The following is a 20,140-nucleotide window of genomic DNA, read 5'->3' as shown; positions in this document are numbered from 1 at the left end:
CAGAAGTGTTCGTGTGACGTCTTTGAATGCGAATTTCGAAAAAGTTTTCATGTCCCATCCACGGTGGCCCCCGAGAGGCCAAACGGACAATAACGTGACAGCCCAGCTGCAGGAAGTGACAAACGGCAAACGGCTAACAGCAGACGTGTGTCTACAGTTTTATTTAATCATGTGACTAAAACACACATTGCCTGCGTCTGTTTCTCCCTAAAAACACAGATCGGTCACATGTTTTTGTTTCTGTCACTTCCACACGCCGTCTATCATTTTATCATGTCCCCAGAAACCCTTCCAACATGTTTTGTGTGCTTCTGCGGCATTTTTGTATTTGCTGCTTTTCTTAAGTTGCTTTGCATTTGACCTCTCAGGGCCACCGTACGTAAAAATAATCAGCAACCCAAGTTGTGTGGATGTTTTGCTGACTTTCATGTTAAAGCGCGATGCTTTGAGCGTGAGCATTTTAGATCCACTAATAACAATAAATAACTAGACAAATAATCACCAGTAAAAGCTTCACAGGCAGCTGCCCTCCATCAGCCAGAGAAACCACACAGACGAAGCTTCATGTGAAGCTTCTTCGCTCATTTAAACTGATGATGAAGAAGAGGCCCATTAGTATTATTTCTCAGTAATTATTGTGCTTAACTGCAAGTTGTTATTATATTAGGGATAACAGATGAATATACAAATGACTGACTGTGCCACAAATGGTAGCCTTTTGTGTTTCGTGATAATTCACTGCAACCAAGCAGAGTGAAAGGAGTGCTGGGGCAGATGTTATTATATTAGAGATAGAGAGCTTAGCCCTGATTGGCTGAAAAGTCTGTATGGTTTTTCATTGACTGACCTTTGCCATAGGGGACATAACGTATACGACAGGTTGTAGGTACAACCCTCTGTATGCATTCAGGTTGAAGCCTTTAAGAAAGATTTTTCCAGCAACCAAGGAAGGTTTCTCCCATCCACACATCCATCTGTCGCTTATCCAAGTCCAAGTATTGAGGTCAGGAGTCAAAGCAAAGATGCCCAGATCTCCCTTTCCATGGTTACATCATCCAGATTTTCCAAGGGTGACACCAAGGTGTTCCCAAATCAGCTGTATGACATGTAATCTCTCAGGGGTCTCCTGGGTCTTGGATTAGACCAGAACACCTCACTCACAGTGGCATCCAGGAGGAATCCCAGATGCCCGAACCACCTCAACTGCCTCCGTTCGATTTGAAACAAGCTTTTGGGAACAAACTGATAAGCTGAATGTGTTTTCAGTTAGTCTTCATGGGTAAGACTTTACCATTTCTAAGCCTCATATCTGCGGCTGAAAAAAAGGGGGCAGAGTTTTCTAAGTGGCAGAACCACCTCACGAGTCTCTTTCTCCTCACATTAATCCATTTTAGGTCACACTCATCTCTCCCACGCATGCACATCTCAGCTTTTAAAACCATTACGGATTTAGCTGACAAATGACATTTTCCCAGTCTTAATGAAATGATCTGAGAGTCATTCCAGGGACGCAGCGACAACCAATTCCAGCACTAGACGAGCTGGAACGTGCCGCGTTTTGCTGTGTGCCAGCAGCGGCACAAGTGAAGCTTATAGCTGCCACAAATGTAGGGCAACACCGAACGAGAGCGCTGCATAGCCGTGGGGTCATGCGAGCTCTGGTGCAGTAGGGTTTCTTGGCAGGGACATATACAGAAGCATACATGTCAACACTTCCATACAGGAAATCATGCATAATGATGAATTTATCCTTGTGCGCGCACAAAGTGCAAATTCTCCATCATGCAAACGCGCAGAAGTGCACACAAAACTCACGCATGGACACACACATGGAAAGTCCCTTCTCAATTACAGTAACAGAGGAGCGCGCACAGATGCTGGCACACTCCAGCGGCTTCAGGAGCTATATCTGAAAGGAGCCACTTCTCTCTGCAGGACCAGGACTGCTGAAGAAGCCCAGACACCGACAATCAGAAGTGTAAGATTATAAGAGATATGGTATATCTGAGACTGTGAGCAGGCTTTGTCTTGTGATGATGATGGAGAGCGCCGTCATAGATGAGTCAAACAGGAAAGCACACAGAAGAAACTCTTATCTCTCGAGAACTTTATCCATCTCTAACTTTTTGAGACCAACCCCGGGCTATGAACGAGAATACATCATGTGACAGAGTGACGATCACTGCTTAAGAATTCGCTTCTTTCACAGGTCTCAAGACTTGCTTTGGCTCGTGGATCACCATGAAGACTGGCTCCATATCCCTGAGTCATTGAATTCCTTTTGTTGAATGAGCTCTTTTGTTTTGTCTTTTAGAAGAGATAACTAATATGATTCGTACATGGATGCGAACAGATGTACACGTCTTCTCCGTGTATAGACACTAGTATGGAGACTGTATAGAGAGTTTTGTTTTTGTGGGTCTAATCTCCCTTTCACCATTTCTGTTTCCACTTGTCAAATTCCCCTTGTTATCCCCTCTCCGTCGATGATGCCGGCATCACAGACTCTTGAATGGTGCCATCTGCATGTGTAATCCTTTAGCTCAGTAAAGTTTGTCTTAATCTTTTCATTCATTTATTTTGTTTTATTGTAATTTATAAACAGTAAAACTCAAACTTTCCTTTACTAGAACATCTAACAACAACATCCAGGTGATGCTTTAGAACAGGGGTCTCCAACTCCAGGCCTCGAGGGCCAGTGTCCTGCAGGTTTTTGATCTCACCCTGGGTCTACACACCATAATCAAATGATTAGTTCATTACCAGGCCTCTGCAGAACTTCAAGACATGTTGAGGTAATTTAGCCATTTGAATCAGCTGTGTTGGATCGAGGACACATCTAAAAACTGCAGGACACTGGCCCTCGAGGCCTAGAGTTGGGGACCCCTGCTTTAGAAGTATTGAGGTACTTACTTTTGTACTGTTTATAACCTATTTATTAAATGCTGACATAGAAGTAAAGAAGTAGCACCATGATGTGTCATTTTCAAACCAGTCTTTTATTCACCGTGTGACCCAGATTACAGTTTTAGAAATAAGTAACTCCAGCTGATCATTGCTGAACAGCTTAGCAGAGTTCCGCTTACCGTGAGCGCCGTTCCTGTAGTGTGCTGAAACCCGCAAACGACTGGCTCCGGATTATGCCATTTGGCCCGCCGGGGGAGTGGGTTCCGGTCGCCATGATCTCCGGGACTCGTGACGACACTCCTGCAGAAAAGGCACAACATGTGCAGGATTTAGGATCGGGGTCAGTAATGCATGAAACATCGTCAACAGTGAGGTTACCTGGAGTGCCGCGAGCACAAAGAAGGCACACTTGGTGATGCTTAGCACTCGGAGCCTGTGCTAACATGCCTCAACTCCTCTGACTTATTTATCACATACCTCAACTGTTACTGTTATTCCTCAGGTGTGTGTCACAAATCATGACGTCTGTCACTTCAAATCAACTATGTGACAATAAGCAATTCATCAGACTGACAGCTGTTTAACGTCACGCAGAAGTCACTACATACGCCACACATCTGCTTCAATGGGCCATTTTTGCCTTCTAATCACCACATTTGACTGATTAATTCCACAGACAGCCCAGTGTTTGGCGTGTCTTGTCTTCCACTTCTGTAGTTAAGGCTTTTTCTTCCTTTTTTAAAATCACTGTGCCTATATTTACCAGCAGCAGTCTGTCAGCTTTTAGCCTCTCCTTAAGCCGGAGATGTGGAGTGCAACATGATTCACGTGGGCACTTGGGGAGCAAGCTGAAAATAGATGGCGAAACAGCCAAATTTAGCTGTCAGATAATGATGTAGCAGAGATCAAGCGCCCAAAGGAGGAATCCACTGAGATAACTGGATCACAGTTTCAAACGGCAGTGTGAGAATTTGTCCAGATCGCTGTGCTTCGGTGGCAGCAGGCTGACATTTAACCTCAAAGCGCAGTTTAGAAAAAGTTCAAAGAATTAACCAAGGAAAGCTTCCTCATACCTCACGAAAAAGCAAAAGAAAGGAAAATAGAGGAAAGTCTTTATAGAGTGAAATCTTTTGTTTTGGTGCGTCAGAGGTCAGCATGGGTCAGAACAGCTGGAAAAGGTTATAGATGTTGCAGAAAGACACCGTGATAGGATGAGAGAAGAGACTGAAATCAGGTCCTTTAAATACCAGGACATGCTTGTTAAATTCTATTCATATACTGAGATGAAAGCACCGTGTTACTCGAGCAATACCCCGCCATCTCCACAGGTGTGCAAACATATCTTCACATACTACAACGCTTTCCTGAACTTTCCTGCACACGCTGCTATTCCTTGCTTTAATGTCAACTCCCTCTGCAACATCACAAGACAAACGGCAACCTGGAACATGCCCGAGTAACAAACAACATCTCAACGTTGGTGACAATAACATGATAACTGTAAACTTTGTGTGAGTCAGAGGAGGCTCGATCTGTCTTGTTAATCTGTATTGCTTCTCGCCTAATACAGAAATGCCTGAAGGAGAAGAACAGAGAGACACATTTGTCACATCAAATTAAACTTTACTAACAAGCAGAGGAGCTTGTCTCAGTATTCAGCTCTCCTCTGCGTCTGCTTCCCCTCCTCTCACAAGCGACACAAACCATCCCCCAGGCGTACGAGTTAAAACAACTTTGCCAAATGAAAGAAAACTCTGGATTTGTGCTGCTGCTTGTAATCATACCCCACTTTTGTCCTACTGGATCCATCTTTATTTCTCCAGAGGACGTCTGTGTGGGGTGGTGGAGCAGGGCAGCACACACATTAAGCCTCTGTCTGTGGTACTACAGGCGGCCAAACTAGCAACCTGATATCAGCTCCTTTGGACTGAGGACCACACAAAGAACCAGCACGCGGTCTGAGGAAAGACTAGATCCTTGTTTTGCAGAGAAGCAACAATAATGTAGCGAGACTGATACGGCTGCGACTATTAATAGCAGCTAGCTGCCTAGAACACAGAAGACCCTGGTGGCTGTGACCGAGTAAATAGGCGATTCGGACCATTGCATAGACAGGCGTTACAATCCTAGTTTTGTCAGGATTAGTTAGAAAATATAAAATATATTTAAAATATATATCTTTACAGACAGAAGACCCAATATTTTATGTTTATTTTTATATTTTAAAAGTGGCTAAAGCCATTTTCACAATTGTACTAAAAGGTGTATAAATCAATATTTTTACATTACCAGCCGATCAAATTACTGCGTAATGTAAAACTTGCTACTCCTATTGCACGCCTTTGCAGTTCTCCTCCAACCAATGATCTGCAGACTTTTTTTTTGCTCACTGCTTTGAAGTTTGAGCCTGAGAACCCTCCAGAAACTTTTAAAGAATAAGTACAGCAGTGATAAACTGACTCTATACTTCCGCCCTGCACTATCATTTCGAGCAGGACTCGGGTCTTGGTGTCGAAACTATGTCTGAACATCAGATACCCCCTTCGCTCGTATTGCACCACCACTATATAGCTGCGCGGAGAACAAAGAGGGCGTTGCAGTCTTCGGTTCTCTGTTTTCATTTGTTACCCAACTATTTGTGGCACTTTTCTTGCAACATAGAACAACAGCATTGCCTCACTGAAGACATTTACTAAAAACGAGTGTTGCTCTCTCTGCCTTAAGCGACACTGGATCTTCACCTCTCTATTTGCTGCTACATATATAAATGAACAAGAATGAATCCACATACACTTTCATCTGTATCAATGAAAAAAAAAAAACAGATCCAAAAGAGTTTTATTTCTCTCAAGAGCACAAATGGTGTTAAAGATGGTCAGCGAAGTCTCAGTGTGAAGACTCGATGTCATTTTGGTGTTTTGAACCCTGAAGTGACAAGCGAGCGCTTAAATAATGACTTGTCAATTACAACTCATTAGCCAGTAAACAAAACCTGGATAGTCCTCCTTTCTGACTGTAACGATACAGTCGACCATAATTTATAAAATGTTCTATTCAGTGACTGAGCCGAGAAAAGACATTTTTCCCCATAGACTTCTTTACAACTTGAAGTCTTTTTTTTTTTCCAAACCAGATGACTTGCCCCCTGCTGGCCGTTAAAAGAATGCAGCATCGCTTTTCAGACTTGGAAGCTGGCAGCACATCCATCTTATATATACAGTCTATGGTCACGACACAAGGACACTCCACACCTCAACTTTGATGTAGCTAAGAGTACTAAAAATCTGTGATATTAGAACCACTTACCTGCACTTCATTACTGTTACTCGCACTGATATGTGCAAAACAAAACCCAGAGTAATGCTTCTGGTCTAAAATATACAATTGGAAAGCAGATTTGTTAGATAATGTGATGTGGTCACATTATCGGGATATGATTCTCCTGAGAGGCGGTAATCACCATTACTAGCCAAAACACAGCAAAGGAAGAGACGTTACACGAGAGCTGCAATTTGCTGTAATTCTCTGAAGCTTTTTGGTCCATTTTGGTGTCTGGATGTTCAACAAACACACTTTTCTGCCTTTCTGTACATGTCTTGCGGACTTTCTGACTCACTCTCCTAAAAGAGGAGCAGTGGGAAGGAAATGATGGTACATCCAGTTACCTAATGCTCTCTGGATAATAACAGAACAGGCCGGACACTGTTTACAGCACTTTCAGAAAGATCTACTGTATTTAGACAAACAAAGATGGAGAACGAGAAGATGTGCTCACTAAACTCCATACACAATGGTACCAGATTATCCCCCGAGTATCCTGATGTACACACAGCCTACGGTGAGGACGCAAGGGAATAACACGGAGTACTTCTCCCTGCCATCAGAGAAAACTGCTGTAAAATAAGAGTACTCACACGATTCAAACACAGAACAGCTTCACAACGGCGTGCACACTAAAACTCTGGCACTGCCTGTCAGGCAGAGGCTGTATGAAACTCAAAGAGTGTTTGTCCTACATTCATTTTCAGGGACTCGCCCACACATTGCTGGATAAATGTGGTGCTTTATAAAAGGTAATCACCTTGTCTCTGCGTGCTCTCAGAACTCAGAAACAAAGTAAATACCTCACTTTTAATTATCAAGCAAATTATCTGCACCTATATCTAGACTGTGAGTTTCTCCAGCTGCTACAAACAGGCTGAATGAAGATCAGCGGTTTGTTACATGATGAGATGATGAGCCAAATAATCGATTTGCTGATCAACACCATTATTTGATCAGCCATTTACAGTTTCTTGAATTTGACAAACTGACTCTTTTTAATATGTTATGATTGGAAACTGTATATACACTCATTGGCCACGTCATTAGGTACAGTGGTTCAATTGCTCATTAATACAAGTATCTAATTGGCAAAGAAATTGGCATCAATTCAGTCCAGTCATGGAGACACGGTCAAAATCACCCGCTGAAGTTCAAACTGAGCATCAGAATGGGGAAAAAAAAAAAAAGGTGATTTAAGTGATGTGGAACATTGCATGGTTGGTCTGAATACTTCACAAACTCCTGATATACTGTGATTGTCCCACAAAACCATCTCTGGGGTTTATAGAGAATTATCTGGTTGAAAATACCTTCGTGATGTCAGAGTTCAGAGGAGAATACCCAGACAGGTTTGAGCTGACAGGCAGGCAACAATAACTCAAATAACAATCGTTGCAATCAAGGTACCCAGAACAGCATCTCTGAATGTACAATGTGTTGAACCTCAAAGCTCATGGGCTACAGCAGCAGAAGGCCACACTTGATGCCACCCATGTCAGCTATGAACACGAAACCGAGGCTACAACTCACCAGAACTGGAGAATAGAAGATTTGAAAAACGTTCCCTGGTCTGATTTGTCTTGATTTCTACGGTAACATTAGCAGGATAGGGTCAAAATTTGGAGTAAACAACTTGAGAACGTGGCTCTACCCAGCCTTGTATCAACAAGTTCAGGTTGCTGGTGGTGGTTAATGTGTGTGGATATTTTCTTGGCACTTTTTCGGCACATTAGTACCAACCGAGCATCATTTAAATACCACAGCCAACCTGAGAACTCTTGATGACCTTATCCACCCCTTTATGACCAGAGTGTACTCAAAGCTCAGATCATCCACACTGGTTTCTATTGAAGTCTCAGTGTGAATGGGCTCCAGAGATCTTTGAGATGTGCTGGAACGGGAGATTCACATCATGGATGTGCAGCTGACAAATGTGCAGCAGCTGTGTGATGCTCTCATGTCAATATGGAAATCTCTGAGGAATGTCTCCAGAATGTTATTGGATCTATGCCATTAAGAAAAAAGCACCTCTGAAGACAAAAGAGATCCAACTCTTTAGTTAAAGCTTAAGCTAATTAAATATATTCCAGTTTAAATTCCTCTCTAATAATGGTTTAAAGGCTAATTAGTCAAAGCAATAGGAAATCTATCAAGCTTTTACTCTCTTGTAGGGGACAGCTGGTGTGAGTAGTGTGATAAATGTTCACACTATAGTCCAAGCTTTGGGATTTTCTAAACTTTTCAAAAGTATTAGCAAGCTCCTTAAAAAACCACAACATTTAAATAGATGTTTCTCTCTCTCTCTCACACACACACACACACACACACACACACACACACACACACACACACATATAAAGGGCTGAGTTCAACCACTGAATCATGAAAACCTTTCCTCCGCACCTCTTAGTGTCACCGCTCATCTCGTCTAAAGAGCCTTTCAGAGCGAGAACAACAATACCCACTTGCAGTGCGTCCTGGTTTGGTGCCAGGCGTTACCCATGCTGAATACAGCTGCCAGTCAGGCCATTCAATGGTCTTTCATCGCAGCCTTAAACACCTCATGAGTGTGTTTGTGTGACTGTGGGGTTTTTTTTGGAGGGTCTTGTAAGCATCACATTAATCAGTACTCTTAGCTGCGCCTTGGCAAGACTGGACAAATTACAAATATGCAATTAGCAAAGGAGAGGTGGCTGGAGAGAGCAGTTGCTGTTAGCTCTGCAATGTTCACGTACATTACCGTATTAGCACCATCACTGAGTGATTCTGTGTGAGGGAGAGAGACAGCCCTACTGAGTTAATGAGGGTCGAGAGAGCCTCAAAACTAATAGTGAGAGCCAACTGCAAATACAAAAGAGCTTCTTCAAGCAAAGTGGGATATGTTTTGGCAAGAGTCACGTGGTTGACATCATCAGCTGAGCTAGCATGATTGCTAGCATGGTCATTTTCCAGCATGTGCCTTTCCAGCTCACTAATAGGTGTTTATAAACCACCAGACCACATAGACACGGATACGAGGACAAACCTACTGCTTTCTTTATCTTTAACCTCAGTAAACACTTTCCTGACAAATTTCTGATCTTAACAGCTCGTTTAAAGTCTTATTTAACACAGCATGATGTTGATTTTATGACTTATGGTCACTAATAGAACAAAACAGATGCTCAAGCAGGATATGATTAGGAGGAAATGCCACCATTAGCACTCAGAGCTCTTGGTTTCTCAGTCAGATCTCCATGTCGCTTATCTACTTTCAAAACTTTGTCTAGCACTGTGGTGGGGCGTGGTCTGCGGTCCCGTGCAGGGAGGGTGGACGCATCTGCACGGCATCCTTAATCACGCCCGCCGAGTTATAAACACAGGGACTCAGGGGTTGGGGTTTGTTGTGGTGGTGTGATGCAAATGTTAAATAAAGATGGCTCATAACACGGATTTGTGGTCCCGTCGTGCCTTAATTCCACCACAAGCACTTTTTAAAGTTATAAAGTGCTTCACAGTTTGGATAAAAACACATTAACCTCCTAGGACCTGGCATCCACAGTTGTCTAGACCAAAATACTGCATTTTGCTCTACAAGGGCCTGATATCCACTTACGAGGACATTATGCTGCCACTGTTCTATCGAAATTTAAAATCAAAATCTTATTTTTGTCAAAAACAAAAATCAGGTAATTCTTTGTTTTTACATTCACCAGGTCCCAATCAGCCCAAATAGCAAAGAGAAATTAAAAATGCATGCCATGAAAGAGTTCGAGTCTTAGGAGGTTAAAAAGATTCATATATGCATATGATACAACCTCAAAAGCATGATCACCTCTGCTTTCAAAATAAGAGCGTGGAACACCTGATCAGATGATCGGACAGGCCAGCTGAAGATATAAGGTCTCAGCAGCTCTGCTGTATAAACTTTAGCCTGTTCATGTTGTGCTTTGCATGTAATTAATACATATTAATTTAAAAATGAATTCGGAATTTCATTAGAAAGCACTGAAAGGAAGCAACAATGAAGCTTCAAAATGGAACTTTGGAAACTAATGGTTAAGGCCTTCTTTTATATACAGTCTATCAATTTTCAATAAAATGAGCGCTAGCTTCGAAACACTTGGCTTTAAATCCATCCTTGCCTTTGATGTAGTAGTCTTCCACCGAGAGTCAACAAAAGAACACTTAACGCAACCATTTCACAATTTCATCCTTTCCTTCCTCTGCATTTCAGCATCAGCAGTTTTCTAACATCCCCCACAGGAACATGTGAGGCAGCTGTTCCTCTTAATCATTTATCCCCCCACCCTTCATTCATGTTTGTGAGGTTTCACTCGAGTGACTCAGATATCTGAAGTGATTTCACCCAGAATGGTCTTTTCTTCACTGACAGTGTGACTCTTCTTTCTCTTGTTTTGCTCCCTTTATATTCATCTCACTCTGCTCTGACTCCCTCATCCTCAGTCTGTGCAGCCAAATCTGTCAATGGTGAAGCATGAGGGGGCACTTTTCTCTCCCCATGAAGAGCATGAATCAGGTAAAACCATAAATAAAGGGAGACAAGGTGTTAAAATATGGCACTGCAAAAATAAGCAGCGATTCATCAAGAAAAAAAAACCAACTAATATTTGGTGTAATCGTACATGTAAACAAACTCTGCCGTGCATCTAAAACGTTGCTGAATAATAATCACAGCACTTGCTCGCGCTGTGCTCGTTTGCTGTAAACTGCACAAAACGCACCCTCACTGTGCTCGCTGTTCTCCGTTCCCCGTCCTCTCTTATACAACAGTCTCACCCAAACTCACAAACATCAACATTTAACTTCTGAATAACCCTCAGAGTGTGAGAGCGTGTACGAGTGTGTATTTACGTGCAAAAACCAGTATCAGAACCACAGTGCATGTTAATGAGAGAGGGCTAATTCTTAATGCCTGTATAAATTAGCCTCACCATGGCAACAGCAGACAAAATGGGATGAAGTGTGTTACGTAAAACAACAGTTATGAGCCAACTGCCAAGAAGTAGGACACACACACATACACACACACACCCTCGTGTTACAGGGCCGAAGCTTTTAAAGCACCAAACCTGCATTTGGAGAAAAAAAGCTGTTGTTTTTTTTGGTATATCCTGAGCTTTTAAAGATGCTGCTTTCAATGTCATTCAACACATAAATACATCATTAAAAGTGACTGTGCTGCTTGTCATTATTTCCTTCTTTTCTTTTATCTCATTGTGCGTACAAAAACAGAAAGATATTAGAAAAACAAGAAAGGCAGGTGCTGATAACAATGCAGAAAGGCAGAAATATGTAAGATGATGCAGCAGTCCGGCTGAAACAGTCAAGTTTGTGATAAAACAAAACCAACTGAAGCGATCGGCGATGACTGGAAGTGAAGTAACATGTTCCAACACAGCCTGCAGGCTGCAAGCGTGTGCCTGAAAGCTGCGCAGTTATCCATGAGTCCAGGTTTGTATAAACTGGTTCAGTGAGGAGGGTAACTGCTGGTCTAGCTCCAAGCCGGGCTAAACTTGCTGCAGGCTGCAAACCCAGAGCCAAAAAATAAACATGTTGTTTCCATCTATGATTTTCTTTTCCTGTTCACAATGAAAAACCAGGTGTGTCACATATGCGAGAGCATGTCAGCCCATCGAAAACAGGTAAAAAGGTTCAGGGTTAGCTGTGTTTTGGCTAATTTTGAGTGCTTGTTCCAGTACTGAGGGTGCACCAGACAAACTGCAATGTTCTCCATTGCAGTGAGTGAAAGAAGTCAAAACGGGAAGTAAAGCAATCAGATTTTTCTCCAGAAAGAATGAGCTTTTTCAATACGGAAGATCAATTCCACCAACATTTTTTGCCATCAATGAGTAAAACTCTCAGGTCAGGAATCTCAAAATTTCAACTTAATGACTCAAACTTCTGAGAAAAAACTTGATCTTTAGAGATGATTTAACAAAGAAATGTTCATATTTTATCCATATTTCAAGCTGTTGCAGCATCTTTCCTTGTATAATTTGGGACTCTCTGTGTCTCTGTCCTGATGTATCACTGAAATGGAAGTAAAATGTGACAAAATTGTACACGTGTGTCCCTTCAGCCCAGCTGAATCATCCATGAAGCAGTAACCTTTGCTGCTGAAACATTTAGCCATCTCAGAGGTGCAGAGGTGTTTACAGCCTGGAACAAATAAACAGTTTACCACATTTAAGTTTTGCTTCGCCTTCCCATCATGATATTATTGATTAATTATTAAGGCTTGATGTTACACCTTAAAGACTCTTTGAGCAAATGGTGGAGTTATTAAGGATTTGATCCAAGATGTCCAAGTTCTTCATCTGTCACTGGTCATTTGTAAATCACTGTTATATTAAATGAGACATGAAAAACAACAGATTTTAAGTTCACCTTGCTACCCGTGCTTGCTAGCTAACATGTTTGTACCATGAGCCATTAACTTCCCAAAATGCTACACACTGCAGATTAAAAACAGTGCTCCCCATCTTTTTAAATCGAGCCTTTATCACAAAACTAAAACTTTTCTGCATCTAATAAATAACTTTGTAACTACGCTCAAGGGTTACCTAGGCAACCGGAGCCTGGAATATCTGCCAGGGACCAATCGGTTACAATCAGGCCACATATCAATGGCAGTCAATTCAAATGCTCGTCTTCTGTCGCTGCTCACAGTCGCTGAATCTCAGCGGCGTTGCTGCCGCTCGCTTCCTACGTGGACACGTCTTTATAAGTAATATGGTACATTCCATGCATGTATTAGTTAGTTAAGATTAATTTCATGATGAAAGGGAACATTTATCACTGAATGTCCCGGAAAGAACAGGTTTTAAATCCAAAACTCCCTGCAGGTAAAATATGTGACACTGACAAATGTGCTTAACACACCGATGCATAATCACAAGAACAGCCATGTTTACGAACCTGAGCGGGGTGCACATGCAGATGTGAATCTACATTACTACACAGCACAAATCTCACGATATTGCTTCTTAACCCGATTCAGGATTTACACATTTACAGCTACTTTTACAAGGAAAAATGACTTCAGGAACAGGGAGCCTTATTATCCACAGTGCTGCAAAAGAGTGTGCGTTGCTCCCGAGGAGGAAGGTTTTATTCATCTTTACTGAAAAGGCTTCTCAAAGCTCACTATAAAGCTGGGAGGAAAGTGCTTTAAGATGACATTGTGGAGTAGAAAAATGTCATCTTTTGAGGTGCCGATGAAACACTTTTACTAAGCATGACTCTCACTTCAGTTTTCCCCACCAGCAAGAAACAATGGGTTAAACTACTGTCTGGTTGTAAGAATCCACTCCACTGAACTTCAACATCCTCCAGCTCACTGTTTAGATTCCAAAATCTAAAGTTTTAGTTTCGGCTCAGTCTCTCAGTCTCATGTTTTAGCTAATCAAGATCTCACAAAACAGCTGTCTGCTCTGAAACAGGAGAAAGAGTTCCATACAGACTCACTGGTGAACACAGTTGAGCACTCAGCAACATAAAAGCCAGAAATTTCCCATAGAAGAGGGGAAAGTGATGTTAAAGGGAAAGTGCTGCAAATGCATTCAGTCAAGTGCCCTTCAGTGGCTAAAAACAGTTATTACAGATTTAAAAAGAAGGATATTTTATGCTTTTCTTTACTTTCTGCCATATATATTTTGTTAAGACCACCAGTGTTTGTGCACGCAATCAGTGTGAGCCACAGCTCAGGATTCACACTGATTCAGACAGTCTTTTTTTCTTGTCTTGGCCCTGCAAGGTGTCAGTCAAATAGAGGCAAGTCCCCAATATGTCCGTTTTAGCAGAGCAGCCCCGACCACTCGCTTCTGAGACCTTTTGTTTGCAAAGTGCAGCCAATCACAAGAAAGCTGGTTAAAGGGTCCATGTCCTTAAAGTGAAAGGGGTCCAAAACCAGGTGTTACCATAATGAACACAAAAAAAAACATAATTTAAAGCCCAATATGTATAAAACTAAGAAGTAAAAGAGGGGCAGCCAATCAGAAGAAACTTTGATTAAAAGAGCAGAGGAGGTAATTTATATATGGCCAGCAAAATAAATATGGATTAAATATGGTTTTCATATTCAGTCATCTGAACTCATTCTGCTACCTAGAAATTAACATATTAGGTCCCCTATAAAGTTTTATGTTAATGTTTACTTAAGACGAATATTTATATATTCAATTATTTTATTTTCTGATGATAAATATATAGAGATAATAGAGAAATTTAAACTTGTAGACGACAGGTATAAATCTCTAGTTTGTGTAATCCAATCTTACCAGCATGTTATACGAACCCTCACATCCAGAAAGAAGGAGGAAGGTGTAGTAAATAACACGACTGTGGGACAAATGGGAATTTGTAAAAAGCTTTGAACCTGAAACGAGAGATTGACGCTGTTATGACTGACCATCATGTGCAGGATCATAAACACCATTTCAGAGTCACCAGCCTGTGATTCCAGGAATCCGTCACACAGAGAAAAGAAAAGAAACAAAAACTTCGTGTGTGATGCTGGTACCTGGTGAGTCGTCTCCACATGTGCTCACAGGGCTCTTTTTCCCCCCTCAGCTATCTCTTTGAACGGCCACAATGGTGGAAATTCCAGAAAGAACATAAATGTTCAACATGACACCCAAACACACATGTAAAACAACACAGACTAACTCAGTTTGTTCAGGGAATCGATTTCTGTTTGGAGCGAGCAGTGAGACTATTCAACAGGAAGCTTCCACAAGAGCTCCAATTAGGGAGATAGCTCGCACTGATTCTTTTAAAATCAAAATTATACCAGGACAACAACAAATAAGCCGTTTTTACGGATGCTGGAACGATAACAACATGTTTTTCTTGCTGTTTATTCCTTATTTTGTTAAAGGAAAATGTTAAAGTGCAGCGATTCTTCATCAAACTATTTTTAAAGATTTAGCCAACGTAAACCTGATGTTATAAAACAGATATCACTGATAATTGTGGATGTTATCTTATCTGCAGCGTCACACACACACACACACACACACACACACACACACACACACACACACACACACACACACACTTTCAGCCAGTGCTAACATGGCTGATGATAAACTGATGCTTCCCTTCTCAATAAGAAAGACTGACTTCTCTTTACTCGTATCACTTCTGACCAAAAATAGTCTCTCTGCCTGAAATCCTGACCTAATTAGTAATTGGTGACGGATTTACTTAAAAAAAAAAAAGGGAAAAAAAGAAAAAAGCTTTACCAGGTCATCACTGAACTGATCTGGACCCTATAAATAATAAAAAGAATCAGCTGAGAGTCGACTCAGTCATCTGATGCAGTCAAACGCTTTATTGTGGGAAAGACTGGGAACTGGATGCAGTGCAGACGGGATGTGACGGTACTGTGGTGGCCTCTGTGTGTGTGTGTGTGTGTGTGTGTGTGTGTGTGTGTGAGAGAGAGAGAGAGAGTTTTAGAGCGAGAGAGGGGGGAGGCCAATGTCAGCTCTATCACAAACTCACCACGGAAACACAGCACTGGCAGGTATTTTAAGTCCATATCGACCCGATCTATTCCCGATTTATCGATGTGTGAACTAATCAGTTATTAATAGATTTATTTATATCTGTCAGAAAAGTCAAAGATCATTTCTCTCCACCTTTTCACAACATTTAAAGACACCTGCACCGCTTCAGACACCAGTGTGTGCGCCAAAATCTGCCCAAAAAAATCAGTAAGATGCGAATTTGGTCACTCCACTCCAATTATAAGTCATCAGGGTCCTCACGGCGCACGGGAAAAATTAAGAGCAGGATATGAAGTGGAATTTGACCAGATTAACTGAGGCGTGTGGGGCCTGAGGTTACATTCAGGCATTTCAGCAGGAGGGTCGTGCTGCAATCACTGTAAGCCTTAACAGTGAATGCATCCAGATTAATGATCTAGAAGATTCAGTCAAAAATCACTGAATGCTGCAACAAAATGAAGTACCTCAACAGCACAGCCACAGTGCGTTTGCTGCTGAGCTCATACAAGCTCACCTAACTTGATTGCAGAGTATTAATAAACCCACCCATCTGTGATGCTTAGTCAGAAATGACACAGATGGCACGGACAGGAAACGCTGCGTCTTAACAACATCACCCTACGCTCTGACAAAGAAAAAAAAAGGCTACATATGTTTTAACCAGGTGTTTGTTCTTCATGACGCCGACTGATCTATCGGCACAGCAAGAGAGCGAAAACATTTTCCTCGAAATCAAAAAAGGGGAGCAGCGCAGAAGATTAAGCCCCACGTTGTCTTCTTCTACATGTAAATAAAAAGGTACGCTTGATTAACATATCAGTGCGCTCTGAATGTGTGTCAGCATGAGAACCCGTTCCCTGCTTCCTCTGGTCCTTTGATTTGTCCGTCATGCGATGGCTCCGACTGAAAGTGGCCACCTATGCCGCAGCGCTGGAATGCAGTTACCATACAAAACAGGATTATTCAGCTTATTTCAGCTCCATTTGTTATTTTCAGTGGGAAAAGACAATGTTTTCACCGCTGGCAGCTGCTGTGGTAACACGATCTCAGAGTATCGCACAGCCATGTGTGAATCAGCCAGTCAGCGACAGGGTTTGCCACTGTGTCAGCTGTGAGGTGCAACATTTCTCTGGACTTATTACTAACAACGGGCCGAGATCAGGCCTGCTGACCCGAGTTATCACCGCTTATTAATGTTTAATAGGGTAAAAAACTGCACACAGTGATATATTGCTTAGGAGAAAAAAGAAATTTATGCAACATCTGACCACATTTTCTCTAAGAAAACAAGCAAAACATGACCTACATCCATAAAGCACATGCTTTCTGGCTATATTTGTTTCATAATACAACCATATGCCCATACTCTACCTCTCTCTCTCTTACCAGCAATGCATTCAAATCTGTGGGTGTATTTCACAAACAGAAGTCATGGTGGATTTCTGTTCCATTCATTCCTCCTGTTGCCTTGAGTTAGCCATTACTATAATGTTAACGACACAAAAACTTACTCAGCGGCTGAATGAAAGAGAAAAATCACACTGTGCGGGATTTAAAAAAAAAAAAAAAGGCTAATGGAAAATGACAGAAAAAGAACATCATGTCCCTGAAAGCAACTTTCTCTGGTGCAGAAACACACTGAAGAGGAGAACTTTCCTTTCCCTCTAAAGTGTTATTTCACAGTTGGATACTTCAAGTTAACGTGGAGATTTCTGCACTGCTTATAAAGGAGATTCAGTAAGGAGCAGGGCAGCTTTTACAACCAGTGAACGCTATAATACATGGGTCCGTTTATGTGCTGATGTGTGACGTGTTAAAGTTTTGGTACTGGGTGTAGCTCAGAGAGTCGCTGTATGACAACAAAAGCGAAAAGATGACTCAGACGCTCACAGAGAAGCGCGTGGATGGTGCTGCAGATGCTACAGACAGGCAGCAGAGACGCTGCATCACCATCCATCGCACCAGGCATCGCATGAACTCGCTCACCTGCTCACACCCAAGCCTCTCCACGCACAGATGTTTCACAAAGCCCACATCTGGTCCAGCTGTGATCTCCTGTACGGATAACTGACATTTATTTTATGATTTCTTCTTTTTTATTATAGTGCGGCAGCTTTTATCTGCAGCCTGAAGCAGAGGATGAGCAGGAGAGAGGTGAGCGCGTGCGCTAAAGGTCAACAGCGCCGAATTTTATGTCTTTGATACAGTAGCACTTTAGCCAACGCAGTTAGAAGGCAAAACATTTACGAGGGAAGGAAAAACTCTCTGACCTTTCTCAGCTGCTGATTATTTATTGATGGTAAATGGTGCCACTGACCACTTAAAGAACTTTTGGTGTTAAAGTGCCGTCCATTCTATCTCCCTCGGGAATTTTCTGCCGTTTACATCTGCGCTGTTTACATTCCACCAGATGCTAATGCTAAGCTAGCGTTAGCACAATTGAGCAGCAGCATCAATAACAGCCTGGTAGCACACCCGGACAGTGTCTTTATTGCGGCTGGGGATTTTAACCACGCGGACCTGAAATCTGTACTTCACAATTTCCACCGTAATGTGAAGTGTGCTACCAGAGGAGATAGAACGTTGGACCAGGTGTACACCAACATGGCGAATGCGTACAGAGCCCAGGCTTATCCCCACCTGGGTCTGTCAGACCATCTCTCCCTTCTGCTACACCCAATATACACACAAAAGATCAAGAGCACTGGGATTACAACCAAAACCGTGAGAACATGGCCGCAGGATGCTATTCCGATGCTTCAGGACTGTTTCCACTGCACAGACTGGGATGTATTCAAGGTGCAGGACACTGACAATCGTGTCGCATTGGACAGTTACACCTCCACTGTCTTGGACTACATCTGTTTCTGTGTGGACAATGTAACAACTTGGAAACGATTCCGTGTGTTCCCTAATAATCCACCCTGGATGACACACGGAGTTCAACAACTTATTCGAACAAGGAACAACGCTTTCAAATCCTGGGACCAGGAGGCATACAGTGCTGCCAGGGCCAACCTGAGAAGAGGCATCAAGACTGCCAAGCAGCAGCACAGGAGGCGTATCGAGGCCAGGTTTGAGAACAACACAAACCCAAGGCAGGTCTGGGAGGGCATCAGGGCTATCACGGACTACAAAAGAAGAACACCGTCACCCTCAGCCGACAGTTCTACTCTGGCTGAGGATCTAAATCTCTTTTATGCCCGTTTTGACAGGGAGAACACCGACCCTGTCCTGTCCCCTCTCCCCTCAACCGACCCTGCTCCGGTCCTGAGCACTCATGAGCTGAGGCGTGTGTTCCGGAGCATTAACACCAGGAAGGCGGCCGGGCCGGATGGAGTGCTGGGCCAGGTGCTAAAAGACTGTGCTGCGGACCTGGCGGACGTCTTCACCTCTATATATATAACACCTCGTTGTCCTGTTCACTGGTACCATCCTGTTTCAAAGCAGCAACCATCGTTCCCATCCCAAAACAGTCAAATGTCACATGTCTGAACGATTTCAGACCTGTGGCACTCACCCCCATTCCCGCCAAATGCCTGGAGAGACTGGTCATTAAACACATCAGAGCTGCTTTTCCACCATCCCTGGACTCGCACCAGTTTGCATACAGGGAGAACCGGTCAACCGAGGATGCGATCGCCACAGTGCTGCACACATTACTGAAGCACTTGGAACACAGGAACACCTATGCACGGCTCCTCTTTGTAGACTACAGCTCGGCTTTTAATACCATCCGGCCATACAAACTCCGTCCCAAACTCCACCAACTGGGACTTAACTCCTCTCTGTGCAACTGGATTGTGGACTTCCTCACTAACCGTAGACAGAGTGTCAGAGTGGGTAAGAACACCTCTTCCACCCTTGTGGTCAACACCGGTGCCCCTCAGGGGTGTGTTCTGAGCCCTCTGCTATACACTCTCTTCACCCATGACTGTATTTCCTCCTGCGCGTCCAATCTCATTGTTAAGTTTGCAGATGACACTACAGTGCTCGGACTTATATCCAACAATGATGAGACAAACTATAGGACAGAGGTGCAACAACTAGAGTCATGGTGCCACGACAATAACTTGGTCTTAAACACCAAAAAGACCAAGGAGATCATTGTAGATTTCCGGAAGAGGGGTCATAACAACCATCTGCCTCTCTTCATTGGCAGTGAGGCTGTGGAGAGGGTGAGCAGTTTTAAATTCTTGGGGGTAACTGTGACCGAGGACCTGTCCTGGGGCAACCATATCACCTCAGTTGTACGGAAGGCCCAACAGCGCCTCTACTACCTGAGGAGACTGCGGAGCGCACACATTCCCAGATCTCTGATGTTGAACTTCTACAACTGTGCCATCAGCAGCGTTCTGACGTATGGATTTCTAGTGTGGTTCCCCAGCTGCACCAAG

General features: G+C 42.9%; 1 protein-coding gene across 4 annotated transcripts in view; it reads right to left on the bottom strand.

Moving 5' to 3' along the window:
• The window catches only part of ripor2 (RHO family interacting cell polarization regulator 2), a 62,941-nt gene that overhangs the window by 21,321 nt on the left and 21,480 nt on the right, over positions 1 to 20,140 (bottom strand). For all 4 annotated transcript variants that reach the window (XM_085396606.1, XM_085396609.1, XM_085396607.1 and 1 more), the window contains exon 2: positions 3,087 to 3,207. In XM_085396606.1, coding sequence (XP_085252732.1) covers positions 3,087 to 3,207 — 121 coding nt within the window. The remainder of the gene's footprint in view (positions 1 to 3,086; positions 3,208 to 20,140) is intronic.

Source organism: Rhamphochromis longiceps, linkage group LG22 (assembly GCF_057381845.1).
Source record: "Rhamphochromis longiceps isolate RC_006_pf linkage group LG22, R_longiceps_female_GT1.1, whole genome shotgun sequence".
In the NCBI taxonomy this organism is placed as follows: Eukaryota; Metazoa; Chordata; class Actinopteri; order Cichliformes; family Cichlidae; genus Rhamphochromis; species Rhamphochromis longiceps.
Note: the sequence above shows the minus strand (reverse complement) of the source record. Positions and strands in the feature narration are given on the sequence as shown.